Genomic DNA, 21,348 nt, shown 5'->3' on the forward strand with positions numbered 1-21,348 from the left:
GTATTCTAAATATTGCAGAATGATTTTTTCAATATCAAAATCAACATACTTTCATCCAAAACTCTTTTGTTTAACATTAAATCTTATTAATCTTTAATTGTTGATATGTTTTAATTTAAAAATTAATTAAAAATTAATTTTATTTATTTAAAAGGGTAATTTAGGTATAACTGACAATTTACCGCAGAAAGCATAAAAGGACAAATTTTTAAAAAAACATTCTTTAAAATCAAAACCCCCTTTTATTTTCTAGTACAACAACATTTTCCAGATATCTGATTTGGAACACAACCTCCATAATCATATCCTTTCTGTCTACAATCAAGGATGCATTCATAATCTTCATAGTATCCTTCAGCACACTTAGCAAAACAGTTCGGTCCTACACATACAACCCACCAAAAAATTAGATATGTTTAATATATTTTGCATTTATACACAATTTTTTCTAAATAAATCTTAAAACATGTACAAATGGTACCTTTAAGTATATATATATAATAGCTATTCTCGATTATATATTTTGAAAAAGTAAAATATTTACCCTTGATCATAAAATTATCAAAAATAGTTACATAATAATATTAATATATGAGAAAATTCTTCTCATAAAAACATTCTTATAAAAATATCATACCTGAAGCGGCTAAAACATTGTTGCCAGATAACGAAATTGTCAATATTATGACAAGAAAAAAAGTGACAGAGACTTTTGTGATACTCATTATATATGATCTTTTAGTTTTCTTTCTGTTGGGATGAAAAATATGTTCTATAGCTTTATAGTTCTTTAGAATAAGCTATATTTATATGATTATTGTGACTTTAAAAAATTCTCAATTTAATACCCCAAGATTTTATTTTGACCATAATTATTATTTCGGATTTGTTACCAATAAATTTTTGGAAAGTATATATATATATATAAAGTTCAATAATTACACAAGAAAATATTTTTTAAAAACAGAACTTGAATAATAACAAAGAAATTATGAAAAATCTGCAGATTAATTTATGTGTTAACTTTATCATGAAGGAAAATTACAATGAATTAATATCTTTTAATTAAAAATTTAAGTGACCAGAAAGAGATATAATTCAGAATGGTGTAGTTTAGTGATAAATGAGTTGCTTTTATATCAAAAGTATTAAAATAGCATAAATTTTATACAAACTGTTTTTGTTGTTAAGATTTCTTTGAATGTTCAACAAACTGTTTTTAACTGAATAATATTGGAGATTCATTTTTTTTTTCATCAATAATATTGGAGATTCATTCTTAAAGGTTTTTGCATGAAGCGTCTCATGGTAATACTTGTAAACGTAAGGCATGTGAATATATGATGCGAGGAGAATGTGTGAAAGCAAATGTCTCAGAAGAGACAACAATATGTGTATATACATAATGTGTTCAATTAAATTGCTTACCAGCTTATATATTATGCACACAACAGCGAGCCTTTTGACTTTTTATAGAAGTGAAAAACGAGAAATTAAAGGGTCAACAAAATGAAACATAAAGGAAAGTAATTACTTTGACAAATATTGGAGTAGGTGATAAATAAAAAAAGTGCAACATTTTGGAATCGATTCCTTGTATATGTTCTAGAATAGATATGAGCTTTTATCGACTAATAAAACGCGTCTTGTTGTGAGATCTCCTGGTCCGTTTCAGTTTAATTTTGTATGAACACGAAAAAATAGTAATGGCCGAGGGGAAAAGTAAACATTGGTCAATGGAAAAGTAAGTGGAAACAATAAGAGACGAGAAGCTAAAAAAATATTGGTGAAATATGCAAACTATTTAAAAATTGCAAAAAGCTTATTTTAAAACATACATTACATCAGGACGTATGTCGTTACGAGTTATATGAATTGATTATTTTTTTGTTCGTCATGAATTTGATTAATTAAGGCACTAGTTGTAGTCGCAATCCATATCCATGATCGTTTAATTAAAAATCATTAGTAGACTAAATATTCCTTATATAGTTAAAGGCACTATAATGACACTTCGGTACCTATCTGAGGTGGGTTTTTTTTTTCTTTCTTTTTTCTTTGTAATAATGTATTTGATGATAATCCTCACTTTTTTGTTCTGTAAAATAATTGTAAAGAAAAAAAGATAAATAATAACATGTTGACATATAATAACGTATATTCAAGTTGTGAGAGGATCAATCGTTCAATCTCGGCTGCCAAGTTTGATCCTCAGAGACACGTCCCCGCAGCCTCAAAATACAATTATTGTCTTTCCTTTTTTATTTTCTCACTGTATACAATTATTATTATATATTTTTAATTTTATCATCACAATTTTTTTTCTTTTTTAACATCATTACTAGGCATGACCACGGTTACGGTTAATGCGGTTATGGTTAATTAACCACCGGTTAACGGTTATAATTTTTTAACCATAACCTTAATCATTATATATACGGTTAAGACGGTTACGGTTATATACGGTTACGGTTAATTACGGTTACGGTTAAATACGGTTACGGTTATTTGATGATTATTATAATATTAATATTGGAGATAAAATTTTATGAAATATTATTTATTTTACAAGTAAAAAACATATTTGATTTCAATTATTTATAGTGAATTAGTTAAATCTGGGTATTGTATACAGTTATAATATAATTTATTTTAAAATTTTAAATATGCGGTTAACCGAGCGTTTAACCGTACGGTTAACCGACGATTAATTACGGTTAATTATGGTTACGGTTAATTAACGGTTACGGTTATTATTATTTTTTAACCGTAACTAATTTACTTTTACGGTTAACGGTTACAATTTTTAACCGTTTTATACGGTTACGGTCCGGTTACGGTTGATAAACGATCCGGTTACGGTTAAAAATACGGTTAAGGTTAGCTTTTGGTCATGCCTAATTATATCCATGTATTATTAGTAATTAATCTATTACTAAAGAATGGGGGTAATTAACAATTCAGCAATTTTGACTCTTGTTCTTTTTCAATTGGTTATCTAATTTAACACTCATATTCCTGTTTTATCTTCTAATCTATTATTTATTTCTTCATTAAAAAAAAGACTAAAACGACACCAAAAACAAGAAATACACAACACTTACTTGCTGGCTGATGAATTTTTATTATTTATCCATCAACTTGGTGAAACTGTTTAGGGGGGAAAAAACATACAATTGGTATTGTAGTACTGCAATTTTTTAGAATGTGAAAATCGTTTTATTTAACAATGTTTTTTATATATAAAAAGACAATAATAGTATAAGGTAAAAAAAAAAAAAAGAGAGGTAATGGATGAAGAGAGGACCTACACGAGAGAGGGTGACTCAGTCCACGTTCTTCTTCTCGATTTGTCAATTAGCTCCAATTTTCAGACTTTTTTTGCATTTTCAAACTGTTTCTTTCGTTTTCCTCTTTCTCTGGCCTATATAATTCCACTATCCTCCACTTCTGTGTTTCCATCATCATTCACCTAAGAAAATATCTTCTAAGCTCTCATCCATCATTCAACAACTCTCTTCAATCTACTTCTCTGTTTCCTCTGTTTCCTCTGTTTCTTGATTGTTGTTGTGTTTAGCTCGGAAGATAGATATGGGAAGTACTCCGGCTGAGTTACCTTGTGAGGATGTCGCCGATAACAGATCCGGCGTTGGCGGTGGTATCTCTGATGTCTACGGTGAGGATTCCGCCACCTTGGACCAGCTCGTCACTCCCTGGGTTACCTCCGTCGCTAGGTTAGTCAACGCTCCTTTAGATTTCATACCCTTTTTGTTTTACTTTGATCTTTCACAGTTTCGTAGCTTAGTAAAGCTGTTTGCAAGTAAAGTTAGCTTTTTTTGTTTATTTAGTTTATAAACTTAAAAGCCAAGAAAATTTCTGTGAAATATGAACTTTAGTTTTTTCTTGTCGTTGAAGTTCCAGTTTTTTTTTTCCTGTGGAGCTTTATAGTGGATTGAAATGTTTTTTTTTTTGTAGTGGTTACTCGTTGATGCGTGATCCGCGTTACAACAAGGGACTTGCATTCACTGATAAAGAAAGAGATGCTCATTACTTAACTGGTCTTCTTCCCCCTGTGGTTTTGAGTCAGGATGTTCAGGTGACTTGGAAAATGAGCTCACTTTTTGTTCTGTTTTGATTTGGGTTTCTTTGTGTTGTTAACTTGTGATTTGCGGTTCATTTATTAGGAGAGAAAGCTTATGCACAATCTCCGTCAGTACACTGTTCCTCTACAGCGTTACATGGCCCTCATGGATCTTCAGGTCAGTGATTGTTCTTAGAAACCATAGTAGAGAATACGGCCGTTAGTTTTTCTTATGAAATGGTAACTTATGTATCTGAGTCTTGCAGGAAAGGAACGAGAGGTTGTTCTATAAGCTTTTGATTGATAACGTTGAGGAGTTGCTACCAGTTGTGTACACACCAACAGTTGGTGAGGCTTGCCAGAAGTATGGGAGCATTTTCAGGAAGCCACAGGGTCTCTACATCAGTTTGAAAGAGAAGTATGTGTTTAAAATCTTGTTTACCAGGTCACTTTCCATTTTGTTTCTCTGAAACACTAAATTGGAATGTATGTTCCTTTAGGGGCAAGATTCTTGAAGTGTTGAAGAACTGGCCCCAGAGAGGGATCCAAGTTATCGTTGTTACTGATGGTGAGCGTATTCTCGGTCTGGGAGATCTTGGTTGCCAGGTAATAAAATTGGTCCTTGAGTTAGACACTTGAAACTTATTCCCATGTTATGCTGAGGACCTGTATTTATCATTTATTGTTAACGTTTCCAGGGAATGGGAATTCCAGTGGGCAAACTATCTCTTTACACAGCTTTGGGAGGAATCCGTCCATCAGCTGTAAGCACTAGAACAAAGGCTTCAATATATTTGCCTAGAAATTAGTTATACTTGATTGATTATTCAATGACAATAGTTTGATCCTAAGTGCAAATCCGCTTTCAAATGCAGTGTCTTCCAATCACCATTGATGTTGGTACAAACAATGAGAAGTTGCTGAATGATGAATTCTACATCGGCCTTAAACAACGAAGGGCAACTGGCCAGGTTTACTAATCTTTTTCATATTATTTCTTTCCCTTCTTATAACTAATGCAATGGTCTTTTTTTTTCAAAAACTGACTAGTCTGTTTGCTTTTTTGTTTTCAGGAATATGCAGATTTTCTTCACGAGTTCATGTGCGCTGTCAAGCAGAACTATGGAGAGAAAGTGTTGGTACAGGTGAGCCATGGGATACAACTCTCTTAAACACTACGGATTTTGTTAGAGTTATTCTTTTTCTTAAGATGTCCCGGAATAATATCATACATACTCTTCTTTTCAGTTTGAAGATTTTGCAAACCACAATGCATTTGACCTTTTGTCTAAGTACAGCTCTAGCCATCTTGTCTTCAATGACGATATCCAGGTAACTTCTTTACCTCAAGATTTTGATTCTATTTCCTTACATTTTAGTTGAGATGGGAGAGAGCTTACCAAGAACTTGTTTTTTGTTTTGTGTAATTGCAGGGTACTGCATCTGTGGTACTTGCTGGGCTTATTGCCGCTCAGAAAGTGCTTGGTAAAACCCTGGCTGACCATACCTTCTTGTTCTTGGGTGCTGGAGAGGTGAGACAGAAGCATTATACTCTATAAGCTTATCAATTTGTTTTGCATATATGTTTTGCTGCTTACACTTTATCTCGCTGGTTCTTTGAAGGCTGGAACCGGTATTGCTGAGCTAATTGCTCTTAAGATTTCAAAAGAGGTTAGTTAATCTGTTTTTTTTTTCTTACGTTTTCTCTGTTTTCTGCTAAGAATATGTGATTGATCATATCTCGGTTGTTTTGTAGACTGGAGCTCCCATCAATGAGACCCGTAAGAAGATTTGGCTCGTGGACTCCAAGGTATTGTTGAGAGCCACCCAGATCAGGCTCATTCTCTTTAGTTGGATAAACCTTCTTGGTTTTTAATGTATCTCTTTTCAACTTTATTTGCAGGGACTGATTGTTAGCTCGCGAAAAGAATCTCTTCAGCACTTCAAGCAGCCATGGGCTCATGAGCACGAACCTGTCAAGAACCTCATTGGTGCTGTCAATGTACGTGATGAGCTCATCTTTAAGTTTCTTGATGGGAGAATAAAGGATCTTGATGTCAGATGTTTTATTCTTGTGTTCACTCTTTTTTTTTTTTTAATACTTTTTCAAACAGGCAATCAAGCCAACTGTTCTCATTGGAACATCCGGTGTGGGTCAAACTTTCACAAAGGAAGTTGTTGAGGCCATGGCTACTAACAACGAGGTTTCTTTTTGTTCTTCCTTTCTGCTTTCTTTCAAAAAACAAGGTTTATATGTTATTGTTCTAATACTTGTCTTGGTGTTGGCATATAGAAACCGTTGATTCTTGCTCTTTCAAACCCTACTTCTCAAGCTGAGTGTACCGCAGAACAGGCTTACACATGGACCAAGGTATACTGTCTCATATGACATCTAATGTGATTAATGTCTGACTCCTGATTATTTAAAAAATCATAATTTGGTTTTGTTGCTGCTCTCATGTCTAATCATATATTGTGCTTAATATAGGGTCGTGCAATCTTTGGAAGTGGAAGCCCATTTGATCCTGTTGAGTACGATGGCAAAACTTACTTGCCTGGCCAGGTTCGTGCTGTTTCCACAACTCCTTACCTCTCAACTTTAAATTTTTCTATGTGACAATTTGAGTGCTCACATCATATTTCCATAATCCTACTTCACTCAGGCAAACAATTGCTACATTTTCCCGGGTTTGGGTCTTGGTTTGATCATGTCCGGTGCTATCCGTGTCCGTGATGACATGCTCCTTGCAGCTTGTAAGTAAAAATAAACACCATAAAATCAAACTTGGATACTGATGAGTTGTTGTGACAGTCATTTACAAGATTCTCAATGTAACTATCTCTAACTTGTCTCTCTCTGTTTTCAACAGCTGAAGCATTGGCAGCACAAGTCACAGAAGAGCATTTCGCCAACGGTCTGATCTACCCACCATTCTCAAACATCAGAGAGATCTCAGCTAACATTGCAGCCAGTGTTGCCGCCAAAACCTATGACCTCGGTTAGTTGAATGAAACTGTCTTAACACTTTTAATGAGACCGTCTTAACTCTAATCTCAAGGTTCTAAATCAATGTATTTGTGGTATAGGATTGGCGTCTAACCTCCCACGTGCAAAGGATCTGGTCAAGTTTGCAGAGAGCAGCATGTACAGCCCTGTCTACAGAAACTACCGTTAAAAAAAAGTTTTGTTGAAGAAACACCTGCAGATTCTCCTATTCAGAACCCTTAATAATAGTTCTTCTTGAAGCTTGTATTGAGTTTTATTGTTGCTTGTTCGTTTGATTTCTACTTCTTCTTCTTCATTCTGATGTTGTTTAAGAACTCTCTTTGTATTTTGCTGATGAATAATAAATTTTCTAATTACTACTATAATCTTCCCATCATTTATTTGTCTAAAACATTTCCAACCCCCACTGAGAACACAATCAACTTATGCTTTATCCTGGTTTAGAATTTCTTTTGTACTCTTCATAGCCTCAAAGTTCTGAAACTAAGGAACTTCAACTGTTGCTAAAATAAACGAATATGTATAGATTTTTTCATTACTTCGTTTAAAAGAGTTCATCAAAGTACTTACTTTTCATTACTTTGTCTTAAAATCAAAAGCTCAAACCAAATTTGTTGAAATGGGGTAAAATCACTCAAATTTTGATTGCGAGCGAAATTGAAATTAAGAAATAAGTTGAGGGAGTAAATAATGGTTAAAAAGGTTTTAAGAAAAAACACGTTTGGTTTAATAAACCGCGTGATCATCTCTCTTTCTCTTCTGGAATAAGCGAGAAGCTCTAAATCTCATCTCTCGTCCCTTTTATTATAACTTTCATCTTCTTCTTCTCCAATCTCTCCTCCGATCAAATCCATTTTTTTTTTTAGCTATCGACAGAGGTATGTAAATTTCGAATTCTCTGCTTTTCCGGAAAACTCTACTAGCGTTCTGATCAGATGCGGCGCGAATAGTGCAGGCTTGCTTGAAACTACCAAATTTTGGGTCGTTCTGTGGCTTGTTTCTTATTGCTGCTATCAGATTTTGATTCTCTTAGAATTAAGGGATTTTACATGTTCTCTTCGTATGATTGATTATGTCTTGTCAGTTATTATGGACTAACCTAGGTTTTGTTTCTATTACCAGTGCTTTGATTTTGTTCAATCGGCTCTGGTTACCTCGATCTATGAATTTCGATTGCTGATTTGAATTGAGTAATAGAGGCAATTGTAACATAACGTGTGTTATGCCATGAATTTATGAACAAGGGAATCCTGGGTTTAACTTTTCATGTTGAGATTACGAACCTTGGAATTGACTTCTGTTAACTAATGTCTTTGGAACTTGTTTACACTCTCGTTTGTATGATCAATTAATAATAATCTTACATGGTGATCAGGTTTACACAGAGAAGCAGAACAGAACAAGGAATTATATAATCATTCGTTTACCCAATCTGAACTGCAGCTCATGGCGCTTAACCCTCAATTGCTACCCAATGGGATGCCGGTTCCCTTTGTTAATGAAATGTTCGTTCTAGTCAGAGATGGTGTTGAGTTTGAAGTCAACAAGATCCCTGGGTTCGTGTTCCCTTCTCTTTATCTTTCTTGTTTTTATTCACTGTGGGTTTGATTCCATAACTACTGTGAGTTTCCAATTTATAGTATCGTTTTAGATGTTTTGGATCGGTTTTGAGCTAAAAAAGAGCCAATAAGTTTACTTGTAAATTAGATAAGTCTCAGAGCTGTGGGTGTTAAACACTTCCCTAATGTTCTTATATTTTGTTTGATCCAGAGGGCATGGAGGTCAGGTTAAGTCCAAGGGAGTGATTTACTTGTCCAATATACGGATGGTCATTGTTGCAAGCAAGCCTGTTGAGAACTTTGTTGCTTTTGACATGCCCCTGGTACAGTAACTTTATCTGATGCTTCTCTCTTATTCAGTTTATACTAGCTACAAGTATATGTTACTATATACTACATGTTAGCTTATGGACTATATGTTACTCTGTAGCTTTTCATCCATGCTGAGAAATTCAATCAGCCAATATTTCACTGCAACAACATTGCTGGACACGTGGAGCCTGTAAGTAGAAACTTTCATGTGGAATTACAATTTGAATCCTTGCCATGAAATTAGTGTATACTTAGTGGCATGTAATAATATTTTCAGGTGGTGCCAGAAAACGAGCATAGAGCTCTATACTCAACACACAATTTCAAGATCCTGTTCAAGGAAGGTGGTTGTGGGACGTTTGTTCCTCTCTTTCTGAATCTCATATCATCAGTGAGACAATACAATCGACAAATGCAACAAGCAGCAGAAGCAGCGGCGGCAGCTCCACGAGTTGATCCTCTTCAAGCCGCTCAGACCCCTGTGGATGAAATGATGAGACATGCGTAAGTCCCCTCTAAATCAAAGCTTCTGTTTTGATAGAGTACTAAAAAGCTGTTGTTTCTGAAAGTCGCACGTGTGGTCATTGTGTGTATTTGCAGGTACGTGGACCCTAATGATCCAACGAGGATATATTTGCAGCAGCCATCAGGGGAATCTCAGTTGAGGCGGAGAGCTTACCATCCGGGTGCAGCGGAACATTGACATTGTCATACACGAAAAACACACAAAGGCTATGGATACATAAATACCTAAGGGACTAGTGTTGCAAATAAGCAAAGGTGTAGTTGGTTTTATGTTAACCTTGGAAACTAAACGACTTGTGTAATGAGAAAGACGAGACTTGTTGGGCGTGTGAGTTGTATCTGTGTGACAGTTGGATTCATATAATAATTTGAAAGTTTGGTATACATGTCGCACAAATGAACAATTACAACACGTCAACCTTAGAAGTAATCGCAAACAAACGAAGATGACAGAAGCTTGGGAAGTATAGTGTTACTTACTATTGTTGACAAAAAAAAAAAAACCGGTTTGATTCGGTTTGATACAAGAATCTTGTGAATGGACGACAAAATTGTAACCTCAGCTCAGGCACCATAGCATTTGATTTTGTGTTCAGCCCGAGTTTTAAGATTGGGCGCCTTTGAAATTAAACAACCCAAAGTTACGCCTTTGAAATTAAACAACCCAAAGTTACTTTTGGAGTGAGGATCTTATATGTTGAACCTTTTTGACTCATAAACCCCAGTTTCGAGGGCTCTGAGTACGCTACGCACGTCTCCAATTTAGGTCAGTAGAATCTGCTTCTTCTCCCTGGTTAGTGTGTCATTTAATCTCCGTTTTGTTTGCTCTTGATCGAAACATCTTAGATTTGTGCCTTTGATGTATTTTCTGGTATTTGGATTCTTGTGCTGAGCTCAATTGAAGTTCCGATATCCTTGATAGAAATGTTGAAGCTCTGATTCGTTTACTCCAATAGATTATCCAGCGGTTTAGCCCTTTTTCACATTTGCAGCTTTTTATGCGGTTGTGTTCATAGTTTGTTCTTAAGATTTTGAATCATCCAGCTGTGTTGTGTCTCTTACCTTCCTATGTAGCAACCAGGCTTCTCACTGATTTGTAATAAAGTTGAATAATGGTGTCTTAGCCCGATAGGGATCAACCCTTCAGCTTCTTCTTTTATGTTCTTAATTCCAAACTCTTTTGAGGGTGTTTTGCAGCAACGAGGATTCATATTGATTGATGGACACCCATAAAGAATCTCGGGATCGTGGCCTTTACGGTTTAGTCAATAAAATTGGTTATGCATTTGGAATGGGAGCTATTGGAGGTTCTGTATATCATTTCATAAAAGGGGCATACAATTCCCCAATAGGTGGTCGTTTGGTCGGAGGTGCACAAGCAGCGAACATGAATGCTCCTCGTTTGGGAGGCAGATTTGCTGCATACGGAGGCTTGTTCTCAGCATTTGACTGCACACTGGTGTACATCAGGAAGAAGGAAGATCCATGGAACTCAATCATGGCAGGTGCTGCTACAGGAGGGTTTCTTTCTCTGCGGCACGGGATTGTTGCAGCTTCTACATCAGCGGTTATGGGAGGGGTTTTGTTTGGTTTGTTCACAGGGTCTGCGTTAATGAACAAGTAAAGCTTTTTTGGGTTGTGATTGTTGACTGATGACTAATGAGAGCCTCTCTCTCTCTCTCTCTCTGGGTTGTGTTTGATGCGTTTTCTAAAATTTTCGCGTTTAGATCTTCATGGTCCTTACTAAAATGTACTCCAAAGTAACTATTTCATCAGTATTAATAGATTTTGTAGCACGACTATGTTGGATATCTTCCGATCATTTTTGTGTAAACATTATCAAGGATATACTTTTGGATCTTCAAGTGTTTTTACTACATTCAATAAGTTCATTTTTAAAATTAACGTAAAGCAGATGAGATCTCTGGCCAAACCATTTGGGAAGAAGAGTAAGACAGAAAGAAGAAGGAATGAGTCGTCACCAATGTGTAATGAAGAGGTCATTGAGCTTAAAAGTCAAAAGTCAACTTTTCACTGATTTTGAACATTCTGATTAATCCTTGAGAAAGTACAAAGACTGCACACACCAGATTAAGAACCAAATCCATTTCTTGTCAATATACACCAAAATAAAAACAACTCAAAGTGTACTGAGGCAGATATAATAAGCACAGCCTCAAGTAGATCGATCATTTGGTTTCTCACTTATTTACATACAACCCTTAAGAGGATCTTCACCCATAACCAACACGACCATCCACTCAAAACCAAAACAAAACCAAGACCCCATGGAACCCAACCAGGATCTTTAGATTACAGGTTTTGTCCCTAATTATATCCCTCAAATAAACTTGTTTTCTTTTTCTTTTTTTCTTTTGCTTAAAAATCAGCGTTCCTTCTCTTTTGTACCCTAATTCTATTCACCTGAAGTAATAGAATTACAAGAAGAGAAACAAACAAAACAAAAAAAAACAAACTGAAATCCCCACTCCAAACTGGGGCAGGACTGTTTTTAGTTGTTCTGAGGAAAATTACCTGACAAGACTTTGTCACGACTGCCAAAAAAGCTCAAAATCCTTACTATACAATGAGCGGTCTTGTATCTCCAAGTTTGCTACATGTCGATTTATGAGTTGCGACTGCATTATCTTACACGCGACCAATCCTGCTGGGAATATCCACCATTCACTTTCACCCCTGCATCCCCAAAACCGCTCAAACATCGCAAACCCAATAGACCAAAACATAAGAATACATAGAGAGAGACTCTTTTTAAGTATTACTTTGCATAGTAGTAAAACTCACATGTTTATATTCCATGGCTGAAATGGAGTTTTCTTGCTGGCTGATGATTCACTATTATAATGAACATATCCGCAGAGGAAAGCTACAAACTGTCACAAAATCAAAATTTGTCAGATAACGTGAGATATGTCATGTCCGCATATCTAAAGAATCGACCCATAATGTCCACAGATATAACAAATATATTCATCCTCATGTGAAATGAACCACAAATTTCATATTGCATTTCTCCACAAAATAGGTTGTCAACAATGCAAACTTACCACATTGACTAAGGACATGAAGTTCCACAAAGCGTATACACGTGCTAAGCCAGCAGAACGCCTGGGTCCATGGCTGAATAAGGCATTGATCCCAGCAGGGAATGGTAGAAGCAAGCCGAGCGGTAATATAAACAAAGCCAACAGTACATCCAGCAAAGAAATCGAATATAGCTGGAGCAGTGTGAGCAAGACTAAACTAAAATCTCCTAAAAGTAACATTGAGATAACTAAGCCAACCATATCCTGCAATATCACAAAGATAACAGAGGAAAGAGACATTAATAACTCTAGAAAAGAAAAGTTGGATGTCACAGCATTTAAATACATTCATACCATAAGGATTTTGATTGGGAAGTACCTGGTGACCCACTGGTTTAGTGTTGTGAACTAAGAAAGAGAGAAGGAAAAACATATCTCTCTTCTCTTTCAGACTCGGTAAGCTGTCAAGGTCGATTATCCCTCCATAGTTCTTTCTGCGTGTTGTATAATCATCACTGTTTATATGGGTTTGGTTGAAGAGCATACTCTCTCTTAAATGTGCTTGAGAGTTTTCTTTATGTGCATGCACACCATACCTAGGAGTTACAAAAAACAGGACATCAAAATTCCGCATAACTAGATACGAAGTGCACAGCGAAAACATGCTAAAATGTGACACCACAAAAGAAATCTTAAAACTCTAAAGTGATCAACAGATAGAATAGTGGTCATCTTGTTTATCTAGATTTCTCAGTTCATATTTTATATTAGGCTTAAAACAATACAACACACTTAAAAGAAAGAACAGTATCGTGAAGATTGCTTTTCACCATGAATGGATTGGATGTAATTTCACATTCATTTACCGTGGTTGGATATCAGTCCATGCTGTTTCACTGACACACTGAGGTGATGTTGGTTCACAATCCTCAAGAGTATGAATCAGGAGACCATATTGGCAGTAACCGCAAGCTGTAGTCTGAAACCAGGCCAGATCAACCCGTATGCAATGTGTCTCTAGAGCAGGATTAGCATGAGTTTCTAACCATCTCAAAACAGAATGAAAAGTTGATCTCAGACGCCCACGGCGAACAAGGCGTAATTGAGCATTTACACCAGCCACCAGTCTGTACCAAGTAGTGGGCGGGACGAGCTGGAAATGTAAACAATGACAAAGAATCAATGCAACCTTTAACATAACTGCTAAAACTGCTTACGTAACCTAAAGCACTAACCTGACTCATCAGACTGGTAAGAATGTTGTCATTTTGAAGTGAGAAAGGAGCCATGTAACTGCCATCACCACCAAACAATATGGGCATAGGAAACCTTTGATGAAGCCGAGGTGGAAGGTCCATCCTTTTTTCATCCCCACCAAGAAAGAAATCCAGATACGCAAGCATCAAATCGGAGGTTGCAGCGACCTATATTCAAAAATATATATAATACTAAATCTTATAACAACAAAACCTTGAAGGGAATGAGATTTTCTCAAAATCTGTTGTGTTGAGGAACTATGGGATCAAATAAATCATCAATAAATTACCTTCAGACCCTCGTATAAAGCTCGGGAGCGACAGGAGCGTAAACAGGAATGGTCATATTCTGAACGTACAAACTCACGTAATTTTTGCAACTTCAGCTTCCGCCGCCATTGCTGCCATGACCATGCGAGTGGATATGCAACTACTGAAAGAATACTATATATTGCACCTTCCCACCATTGATATGCAGCTATAGAGTTGATTTCGTCGACAAATGTGTTAAACGCAGCCTCATATCTAAAGAACCCAAAACCAATATAAGAATATTTCAGAGCCAAGGCCACTTATTAAGTATCTATTGACAAAACAATATGAACAATTCTCAATCTGCTTGAAGATAAAATAAGAAACAACTAACACTATCTCTTTTATCTCCTCCGGGGGAATGTGCGAGAGATGCCACGGCTCACTGAATGTATTAGGACCCATAAAATACATTCTATGCACATGACTCTGAGATTGCTCAGCTCTATTTGTTTCCAACACCTGGCAAAGAATAACATTATAAACAGCAGCACAACACTATAATATAAGGAGTGTCTGGCAGGTTATTTCACTCAATCATGTCTGCTGGACAAACAATACTTGCATCTGGGGTGAAACATCAGCGAATACTAAAATCATTATTTAGATCGAATGTTTACAGACAAATAAAATCATCTAACCTCATTTAGTGATTCCAGGAAAGGGAAGGAATGATCTATTTGTGAGCCATGCTGAGTGGGAGCAGGGCCAGGTAGATCATCAACTCCAACAAATTTCATCCGTGCAACACTAAGTACAAGTGCTAAGAGGATGAGGAGACCCATCAGAAGGAGACCAAACAACCAAGGCCCACCAAATGTGTAAATTAACTCCTCGAGCGCGGTGTAACAGTGTGGCATGTGATACCTTTCCGATATGCATCGATATGGACATGGTGTCTCAGAAACACCACCTGTGTAGCAAATTCCAAGGTTTATAGTTGAGACATGAGCCTTTCCAGCACCAGTTTACAGGCACTAAAAACCATATCATGATTTAAATTTTCAACCACAGTTAAAATCTACATACTTGGTAGTTGAATAACTTAATCAGAATCGTGGCAAAATGAATAGAAACGATTTATTTAGTTGAACGGAAAACAAAACTTGTCACTGAAAGTTAGGAAAAAAGTTATAGTGCATATGTAATAGACAATAGCTAAAGATATAAGTGGATGCTATTTATACCTCGAACTGGGACATAGACAGCACGAGTTGGAAGCTCATCAACAGGACAACGACGACAAAGTGAAGGGTCCGATCCAGTAACATTTTTGAATGTACCAGATGGGCATTCCTGAAGAAAATAATAGAATTGTGAATACAATGAGCTTCGAAAACTACAGTAGAAATTCAACTGTGATAAGGAAACTAAAGGCAAATAGAAAAATGTCACCCCTGTGATCTGACAGAGCAGGAAAGTGTTAAACCGTTTTTTTCCTAACCTTACAAAATATACCATGGAGTCCTTTCGGACAATCTGTCCCAGTTATTGTGCCATTTTTGCCCAAAAACTCATCATCCACTGCCGCTCCCCCTCTACGATTACAATACAAAAATTGTAAATGTGATAGGCTGGAAAACGATATCCAAAAATAAATGGATATGGGAAATGCAGTAAATGACGGGAAACACACATTAATTATCATGGGAAATGCAGAGGTATATAGAGGACATACCGTGCATGAATTATTCCTTTTACACTAGCAATTGGCTGGTATATGTCTCCAGTGGGAATGTTTGACCAATGAAAATGAATCCTCCCACCTCCGCCGCCACCACTACCAGCAGGACTGCCAGACCCACCACCACTTGAGAGAAGAGACGACTCTCCTAACATAAGATAACGCAGGAACAAAAGGACTGTTCCACCAGAACCACCTCCAGGTGCTTGAATAGACCCGTTTTCATCTCTACTCAAACGTTTGACACTTTCTCCATCAACCCTAATAGAGCCTTCAAGTGATAAACCAGATAGAGGTTGCTCCATCGAACCAATCACTGACCAGATTCAAAGGAAAAGAGAGAACAGTTTAAACGGTTTTATCTTGAAAGCAATAAGCTCTCAGAGCAACCACATGTAAGCACGGTAGTGTATGGACTAAATAATGTCAAGATTCTACAACGTTTAACGGGCTACGAACCATACACTTGTAATAAAATTACAATGTATAATTTGCAAATATTTGACACATGAAATATGAATATAGTCATTAGAAGCTTGACTACATCAGACATTTGCATCAAGTCATACGATGACACAACCTATCCTCTCAAGTTTAATGGAGCAGAATCAATCAAATTTTCTGACGTTTCATACCTACAATACCACCACCAGCAGATGAATAACCAGGGCTATAATCACCACTTCCACTGCCAAGCTCACAAGGGAGATTTGCATTTCCATATGTAATTCCACCTTCAACACAGCTGTTATTGTAACATACACGCCCCCCCTTACCACCATGCCCACCACCACTGCCAATGCCATTTCCGAGCAATTTACCTTCACCTACACCACCTCTACAACCTGTGAAACACATTTAAACATATGTATGTTTTTACGAAACATATTAAAAGAACGTAGGATCATATCTTCTTTCTCCCTATACGGAGGTAGCACCTTAAATCGTATATTGAGGGAGTAGGCCCAGGACATGCCCATAAGAAATGTAAAAGTCCAAAAGTATATAGTTATTGTTACCCATTCCACTGGCACTAATCTCCCCAGAGGTTTCAAGGGTTACAGTTTTTGCTCGGTGGAAATGAACTACTGATCCTTTAATGAAACCTTCGACAAGAATATCCTCAACTCGGCATATCTAGAAAGAAAGAAAGTTACCAGACTTATCATGCAAGATCTTAAAATACTAGTTAAAGAAAGGTAGAAATACCTGTAGGGTAAAGGACAAAGATGAATTGACATTGCAATCCTCTGGAGGATTCAGTAGTTCATAAGGGCAATCTTGCCGTTCACAATAGAGCTTTGGGGTACTGCAAAGGATGGGAGTTCAAATATTGTTAGCTGTTTATATATCCGATGAATAATGCAATCAAACTACGTATAGATGGCATTTTCCTTCAAACTCACACAGCATCTCGGGACGCATTCTGCAGAGGAGCACGCAAAATGGACCCAGGCCCGACCTTCAAATGCCAGGGAAAAAAAAATCAGTAACTCCTACATGGCTAAATCAAATACCTTTCTATATCTGCTATATTAAAGCCAATAGGGACTTTAAAGGAGACTGATTGTCAAATTATGCCTGTATCGTCACATTTTCAGAGCTAACAGACACTATCTTTGATTCTGCACAAAATACAGGATGTAACCCAATGCAGGATTGTTACCAAACTAACACACTGACTTACATAAATCCGGTAAAACAGTGACAAAACAAGCCGTTGTGCTTCAATCGAATCCCCTGGTCCGGTTAGATTCAAGAAACCTTGTCCATGGACTCCAAGATTTGCATTTGAGCGGATGACAGATGATCCCTATATTTAGATAGAGAGGTCATACAAACAAATTAGATGCCTCGGTATGTCACAAATTACTTGAAGAAGAAAAACAATGACATGAATTAGTGAGTACCCTAAGAACGAATAAATTGCTAGCCTCAAGTATGGAAGTCGCAACACTTGGATCTCCCCCTCCTCCATCTATATGCAATTCTGAATTCCACATCAAGAACATCTTGACAGTCATTCTTAATGCCCCATAGACCTGGTACATACCAATAAACATAAACATAATGAACAAGTGATTCACATGAATACCAAAATAGATTATGGAGTATGACAAAAGGCCAGGTAAACCAAGAATGAAGCAGATATTAGAAACACAAAGAAATATTTATATCTGGCATAGACGGATACAGTGCTGTGTCGCTATTGCCGAAAAAAGTGGAGAATCAGGATAAGAATTACCTTGATAGTAGAATCACTCATTAAGAGTTCTTCCGCCAATAACTCAAATACTGATGTACCATAATGAGCTAAGCCAAAGCTCAAAACACCACCACACAATAAACTAATTTGTCCTTGAACCTACATAATGAGTTCTGTTTGAGTACTACGTCTTCAATTATGCAAAATAATATGCTGAAACACAGGAGATTCCACTATATACTTTTAAGAAACGTATATAGAGTAGAAAAAAGGATACTAGAGTGGCAGAAAGAAAATAAACAAAGCCTCACAGATTGTGGTAATATAAACATAGCAAGGTGATAAATCAGTTTGTCTACAAAGAGTACTGAAAATTATTTTCGACATACCTGGACACGACTCCATAACAGAGGACAAGTTGCTCGCGCTTTATCCTGAATATAAACATTGGTCCAAAGTGGCTGGAAAGGAAATTCTAAGAGAAGCGTATAAGTGTCTGTCGTCATGTTGTAGTTGCTCACGAATAGGCTTCGGGGAACAGCATCATATAGCGTCCCAGCAGCACCTGCGTTATCTGGACAACCGATACTATATCCGCCTGTGTATAGGAAGAATAAGATCAGTTCACATGATTGTAGATGTTAGGCAAGTACGTATTGGATATAGTGGCTCAAAACAAAAACAAAAATTAGATAAAATGTGCAGATGTAAAGAAGCTAACCATGCACAAAGATCTTTGGGTCATCATGCCTGCTAAAGATATCGACAGATACTCTTCCACCACCCCCACCACCATAACCACTCCCACCACATGCACTGATCAGTCCAATTCCAGTCCTGCACTTCACAGAACAGCAAAGCAGAGGATGCTAGCTGAGATCAATTTATCAAGAATCTAAGAAGACAAAAGCCTCACTACCACCCATTAAAATTAGCAAAGACAATGAATTGTTCACGTGTACCATACAACAGCAAACAACACATCTTGAAGAATTAGGAGCAAGATCTAAAATCTTTCAAAAGTAATGTCATAAACAAGATCATCACTTAATCGCATATTTCCAATTGAAAACAGAAACTCATATGCACAGTACTAGAAATTTTTACTGTGAAAGGAAACTGCAATTGTGTTTCATATCTCAAAACTCGACTTGCCCTACGCTAGGATTATGATCTTGAGAAACAATCAGGACCAAACAAGTATTGCAAAGTTTGCCTTCTCAGCTGCCTAGAAAGATCTAATATATATGCCTTTAATCAAATCGAATAGCTAGTGAAAGAGAGCATAGAAACGAAAGTTCATTACATCTTGTATGCCTTGATGTAGATGCTGCCCCCAGCCCCACCACCGCCTTTTGCTCCTCCATAACCTCCATTTGCCAAAATGCTTCCGTTAACATCCAGAAGCTGCAGAATATCCATCTTCACTTTCCCACCTCCTCCTCCTCCATAATCAATCTCTCTGCTCGTTGACCCTCCTTTACTACCATAGCTCCACGGCCTCTGCAGAGTGGACCACGAGTATGCATCACCTCCCCACACATCTTCAGGGAGCTTCTTAGTGTCAGTCAAACAGCAAGCGCCTCTACCACCATGTCCACCACCAGCACCATCAATCCCCTGCGGCGTCCCACTAGTCTGTGGCGGAGGGTTCCCAGCTAATCCCGTGGTGTTCACAGCCGACCCGTTAGCAAAACTAGCATTACCAGCTGAAAGCTCCAATGTTCCAGCGACAATTGTAGATTCCGCACCCAAAGAAAAGTTTCCAGAAACATTGATAGCTATAGAGCAACCAGGGAATGGACAGTGAAACTTGACACCAGGCAGGATGATAAAATTACCCTTCCCAGCTATATACACATCGTGCGTAAGGTTCAAATCGGCGACAATCTTACAAGTGGTATCCAAAAACCCAACGCCGCCGAGATCCTCGTTACAAGATACCGACGGTCCGTGCGGTGGTGGCGGTGGTGGAGCAGGCGGAGAGTAATCCTGATGGAAAAGCAACGACTCTGAATCGGAGTCCAAATTCGAATCAGAACCCGAATTCGGTTCCACAATGGTAAATCGATAGCTTGAACTAGGGTTTACGGCCAAAACCGCAACAAGGACCAAGGAGAAGACGAATTGGAAATGAAATCGAGCCATCCACTAGTATCAATAGTCATCACAGACGAAGTCAAGTAAGGTTTTCGATTCGACCCCAATTCGGGTCATTGAGCAATAGAGGTTGAAGAACTGATGAAATCAAAACAAAAACCCAAATTCACAAAACCAACCCTCTCTTCTGTTCTATCTCCACCACACGACACTTATGACTTATGCATAAATCAACATAGGCATGAATGCGTTTTCAGTCGTCTTGTTGAAGAAGAAGAAGATATGAAGAAGAAAAAGCGCATAAACATTCAGCGTAAAATGGGACTCTTTAGAGAGAGAAGTGGTGCTTTTCCTTTCTCGGAGGAGAGAGAAAGAGAGGGAAGGGGGAGCTTCCAAGAAGAAAGAAACACAGGTTGGAACGGAGAGTTGTTAGGATCAGGTACGTGCGACTTCACTGTAATCAGCTAGATTTTAGCTAATCGTCTTTCGCCACGTCATTTATTTAGATTGCTCCAAAAGGCAACGCTGCTGTGCATCGTGGTTCACATGGACTGGATGTGTCAGCGGTATCTGAATTTATTTTCTTACCGAATCAAATTGCGACACATGTCGTGTTACGTTTAATTACTGGATTTGCTGTTGGATTAAGTAGTTAATTAATGACGTCTTGGCTTTTAAAATTTAAAAGTTTAAACCGTCAGGAATTACGTTCGGACAGTTAAAGGTGCCCGTTTAGAATTGGGCTTTGATGGGCCATGTTTCTTCCCATGGGGTACATAAACACGCGCCAAGCTTTGAGCGTGCGAGTGTTTGATTTTGGAGAAACAACAAGAGAATGCTAAGTAAAAAACAAATTTAAACAAATCTGGCTGGCCCAATAGAAAACTAGCAGCATTATCATCACCAATTTAAAAAAAAAAAATCATCGAAACCAATCTTTTAATCAGTTCGATTTTTACGTTATGGAATCTGGATCACAACCCCCTCATTGTTTGAAATGGAGAATGGTATGTATATATGCTTCAGGGTATTGGTGTGTATGCTAACAGCTTATAGCTTCAAAAACATCTGAAATGTTTCTTGATGAGGATGTATTACATGGGACATGGCTTGGGAGTTGGGAAGACTATGTTTAGAGTAAGAGATTGTGCATGGTCAACATAGACCAATCTAAACTAGTGGGATACGTATATAATTTGATATTACGTGAAGTAATTGATTGGTAAGTTTGGTAAAAACAAATGCAATTTGACTTACGT

General features: G+C 37.3%; 4 protein-coding genes and 1 long non-coding RNA gene across 8 annotated transcripts; 3 read left to right on the forward strand and 2 right to left on the reverse strand.

Annotated features, from left to right (window-relative positions):
• Window positions 1-223: 223 nt before the first annotated feature.
• On the reverse strand, window positions 224-783 carry LOC111830180. Its single transcript, XR_002833544.1, has 2 exons — window positions 638-783; window positions 224-382 (listed from the first exon to the last, which is right to left on the reverse strand). It is a non-coding gene; the product is annotated as an uncharacterized LOC111830180 (long non-coding RNA).
• Window positions 784-3,401: 2,618 nt separating this feature from the next.
• Window positions 3,402-7,450, forward strand: LOC17882467 (NADP-dependent malic enzyme 2). The gene is made up of 19 exons (XM_006290102.2): window positions 3,402-3,734; window positions 3,976-4,096; window positions 4,185-4,259; window positions 4,348-4,499; window positions 4,582-4,687; window positions 4,780-4,845; window positions 4,957-5,052; window positions 5,155-5,226; window positions 5,330-5,413; window positions 5,515-5,613; window positions 5,705-5,752; window positions 5,838-5,891; window positions 5,985-6,083; window positions 6,196-6,285; window positions 6,375-6,452; window positions 6,570-6,644; window positions 6,745-6,835; window positions 6,952-7,080; window positions 7,169-7,450. Exons 1-19 carry the CDS (start codon window positions 3,592-3,594, stop codon window positions 7,255-7,257), a joined length of 1,767 nt encoding a protein of 588 aa, XP_006290164.1. The 5' UTR covers window positions 3,402-3,591; the 3' UTR covers window positions 7,258-7,450.
• A 398-nt stretch (window positions 7,451-7,848) lies between these two features.
• On the forward strand, window positions 7,849-9,868 carry LOC17881989. The gene is made up of 6 exons (XM_006288601.2): window positions 7,849-7,966; window positions 8,464-8,644; window positions 8,859-8,970; window positions 9,078-9,149; window positions 9,237-9,463; window positions 9,560-9,868. The coding sequence occupies exons 2-6, from the start codon at window positions 8,535-8,537 to the stop codon at window positions 9,660-9,662; spliced, it is 624 nt and encodes a 207-aa protein (XP_006288663.1). The 5' UTR covers window positions 7,849-7,966; window positions 8,464-8,534; the 3' UTR covers window positions 9,663-9,868.
• A 191-nt stretch (window positions 9,869-10,059) lies between these two features.
• Window positions 10,060-11,349, forward strand: LOC17883070 (mitochondrial import inner membrane translocase subunit TIM17-3). 2 transcript variants are annotated; one of them, XM_006288819.2, is made up of 2 exons: window positions 10,060-10,277; window positions 10,682-11,349. In XM_006288819.2, the coding sequence occupies exon 2, from the start codon at window positions 10,704-10,706 to the stop codon at window positions 11,106-11,108; it is 405 nt and encodes a 134-aa protein (XP_006288881.1). In that variant the 5' UTR covers window positions 10,060-10,277; window positions 10,682-10,703; the 3' UTR covers window positions 11,109-11,349. The 2 variants fall into 2 exon arrangements, with proteins under 2 accessions (XP_006288881.1, XP_006288882.1); XM_006288820.2 differs by having other exon boundaries at window positions 10,060-10,250.
• Window positions 11,350-11,500: 151 nt separating this feature from the next.
• On the reverse strand, window positions 11,501-20,459 carry LOC17882702. Of its 3 annotated transcripts, none has more exons than XM_023781523.1 (23): window positions 19,296-20,459; window positions 18,711-18,826; window positions 18,379-18,587; window positions 18,029-18,148; window positions 17,694-17,825; window positions 17,471-17,596; window positions 17,190-17,245; window positions 16,993-17,092; window positions 16,803-16,920; window positions 16,419-16,628; window positions 15,778-16,099; window positions 15,544-15,637; window positions 15,287-15,395; window positions 14,741-15,012; window positions 14,434-14,561; window positions 14,078-14,312; window positions 13,767-13,955; window positions 13,398-13,684; window positions 12,911-13,127; window positions 12,553-12,795; window positions 12,290-12,378; window positions 12,020-12,181; window positions 11,501-11,908 (listed from the first exon to the last, which is right to left on the reverse strand). In XM_023781523.1, the coding sequence occupies exons 1-22, from the start codon at window positions 20,135-20,137 to the stop codon at window positions 12,034-12,036; spliced, it is 4,362 nt and encodes a 1,453-aa protein (XP_023637291.1). In that variant the 5' UTR covers window positions 20,138-20,459; the 3' UTR covers window positions 11,501-11,908; window positions 12,020-12,033. The 3 variants fall into 3 exon arrangements, with proteins under 3 accessions (XP_023637291.1, XP_023637290.1, XP_023637292.1); XM_023781524.1 differs by having other exon boundaries at window positions 11,539-11,561; XM_023781522.1 differs by having other exon boundaries at window positions 11,501-12,181.
• Window positions 20,460-21,348: the final 889 nt, after the last annotated feature.

This window comes from Capsella rubella, unplaced genomic scaffold (genome assembly GCF_000375325.1).
Source record: "Capsella rubella cultivar Monte Gargano unplaced genomic scaffold, Caprub1_0 scaffold_6, whole genome shotgun sequence".
In the NCBI taxonomy this organism is placed as follows: domain Eukaryota; kingdom Viridiplantae; phylum Streptophyta; class Magnoliopsida; order Brassicales; family Brassicaceae; genus Capsella; species Capsella rubella.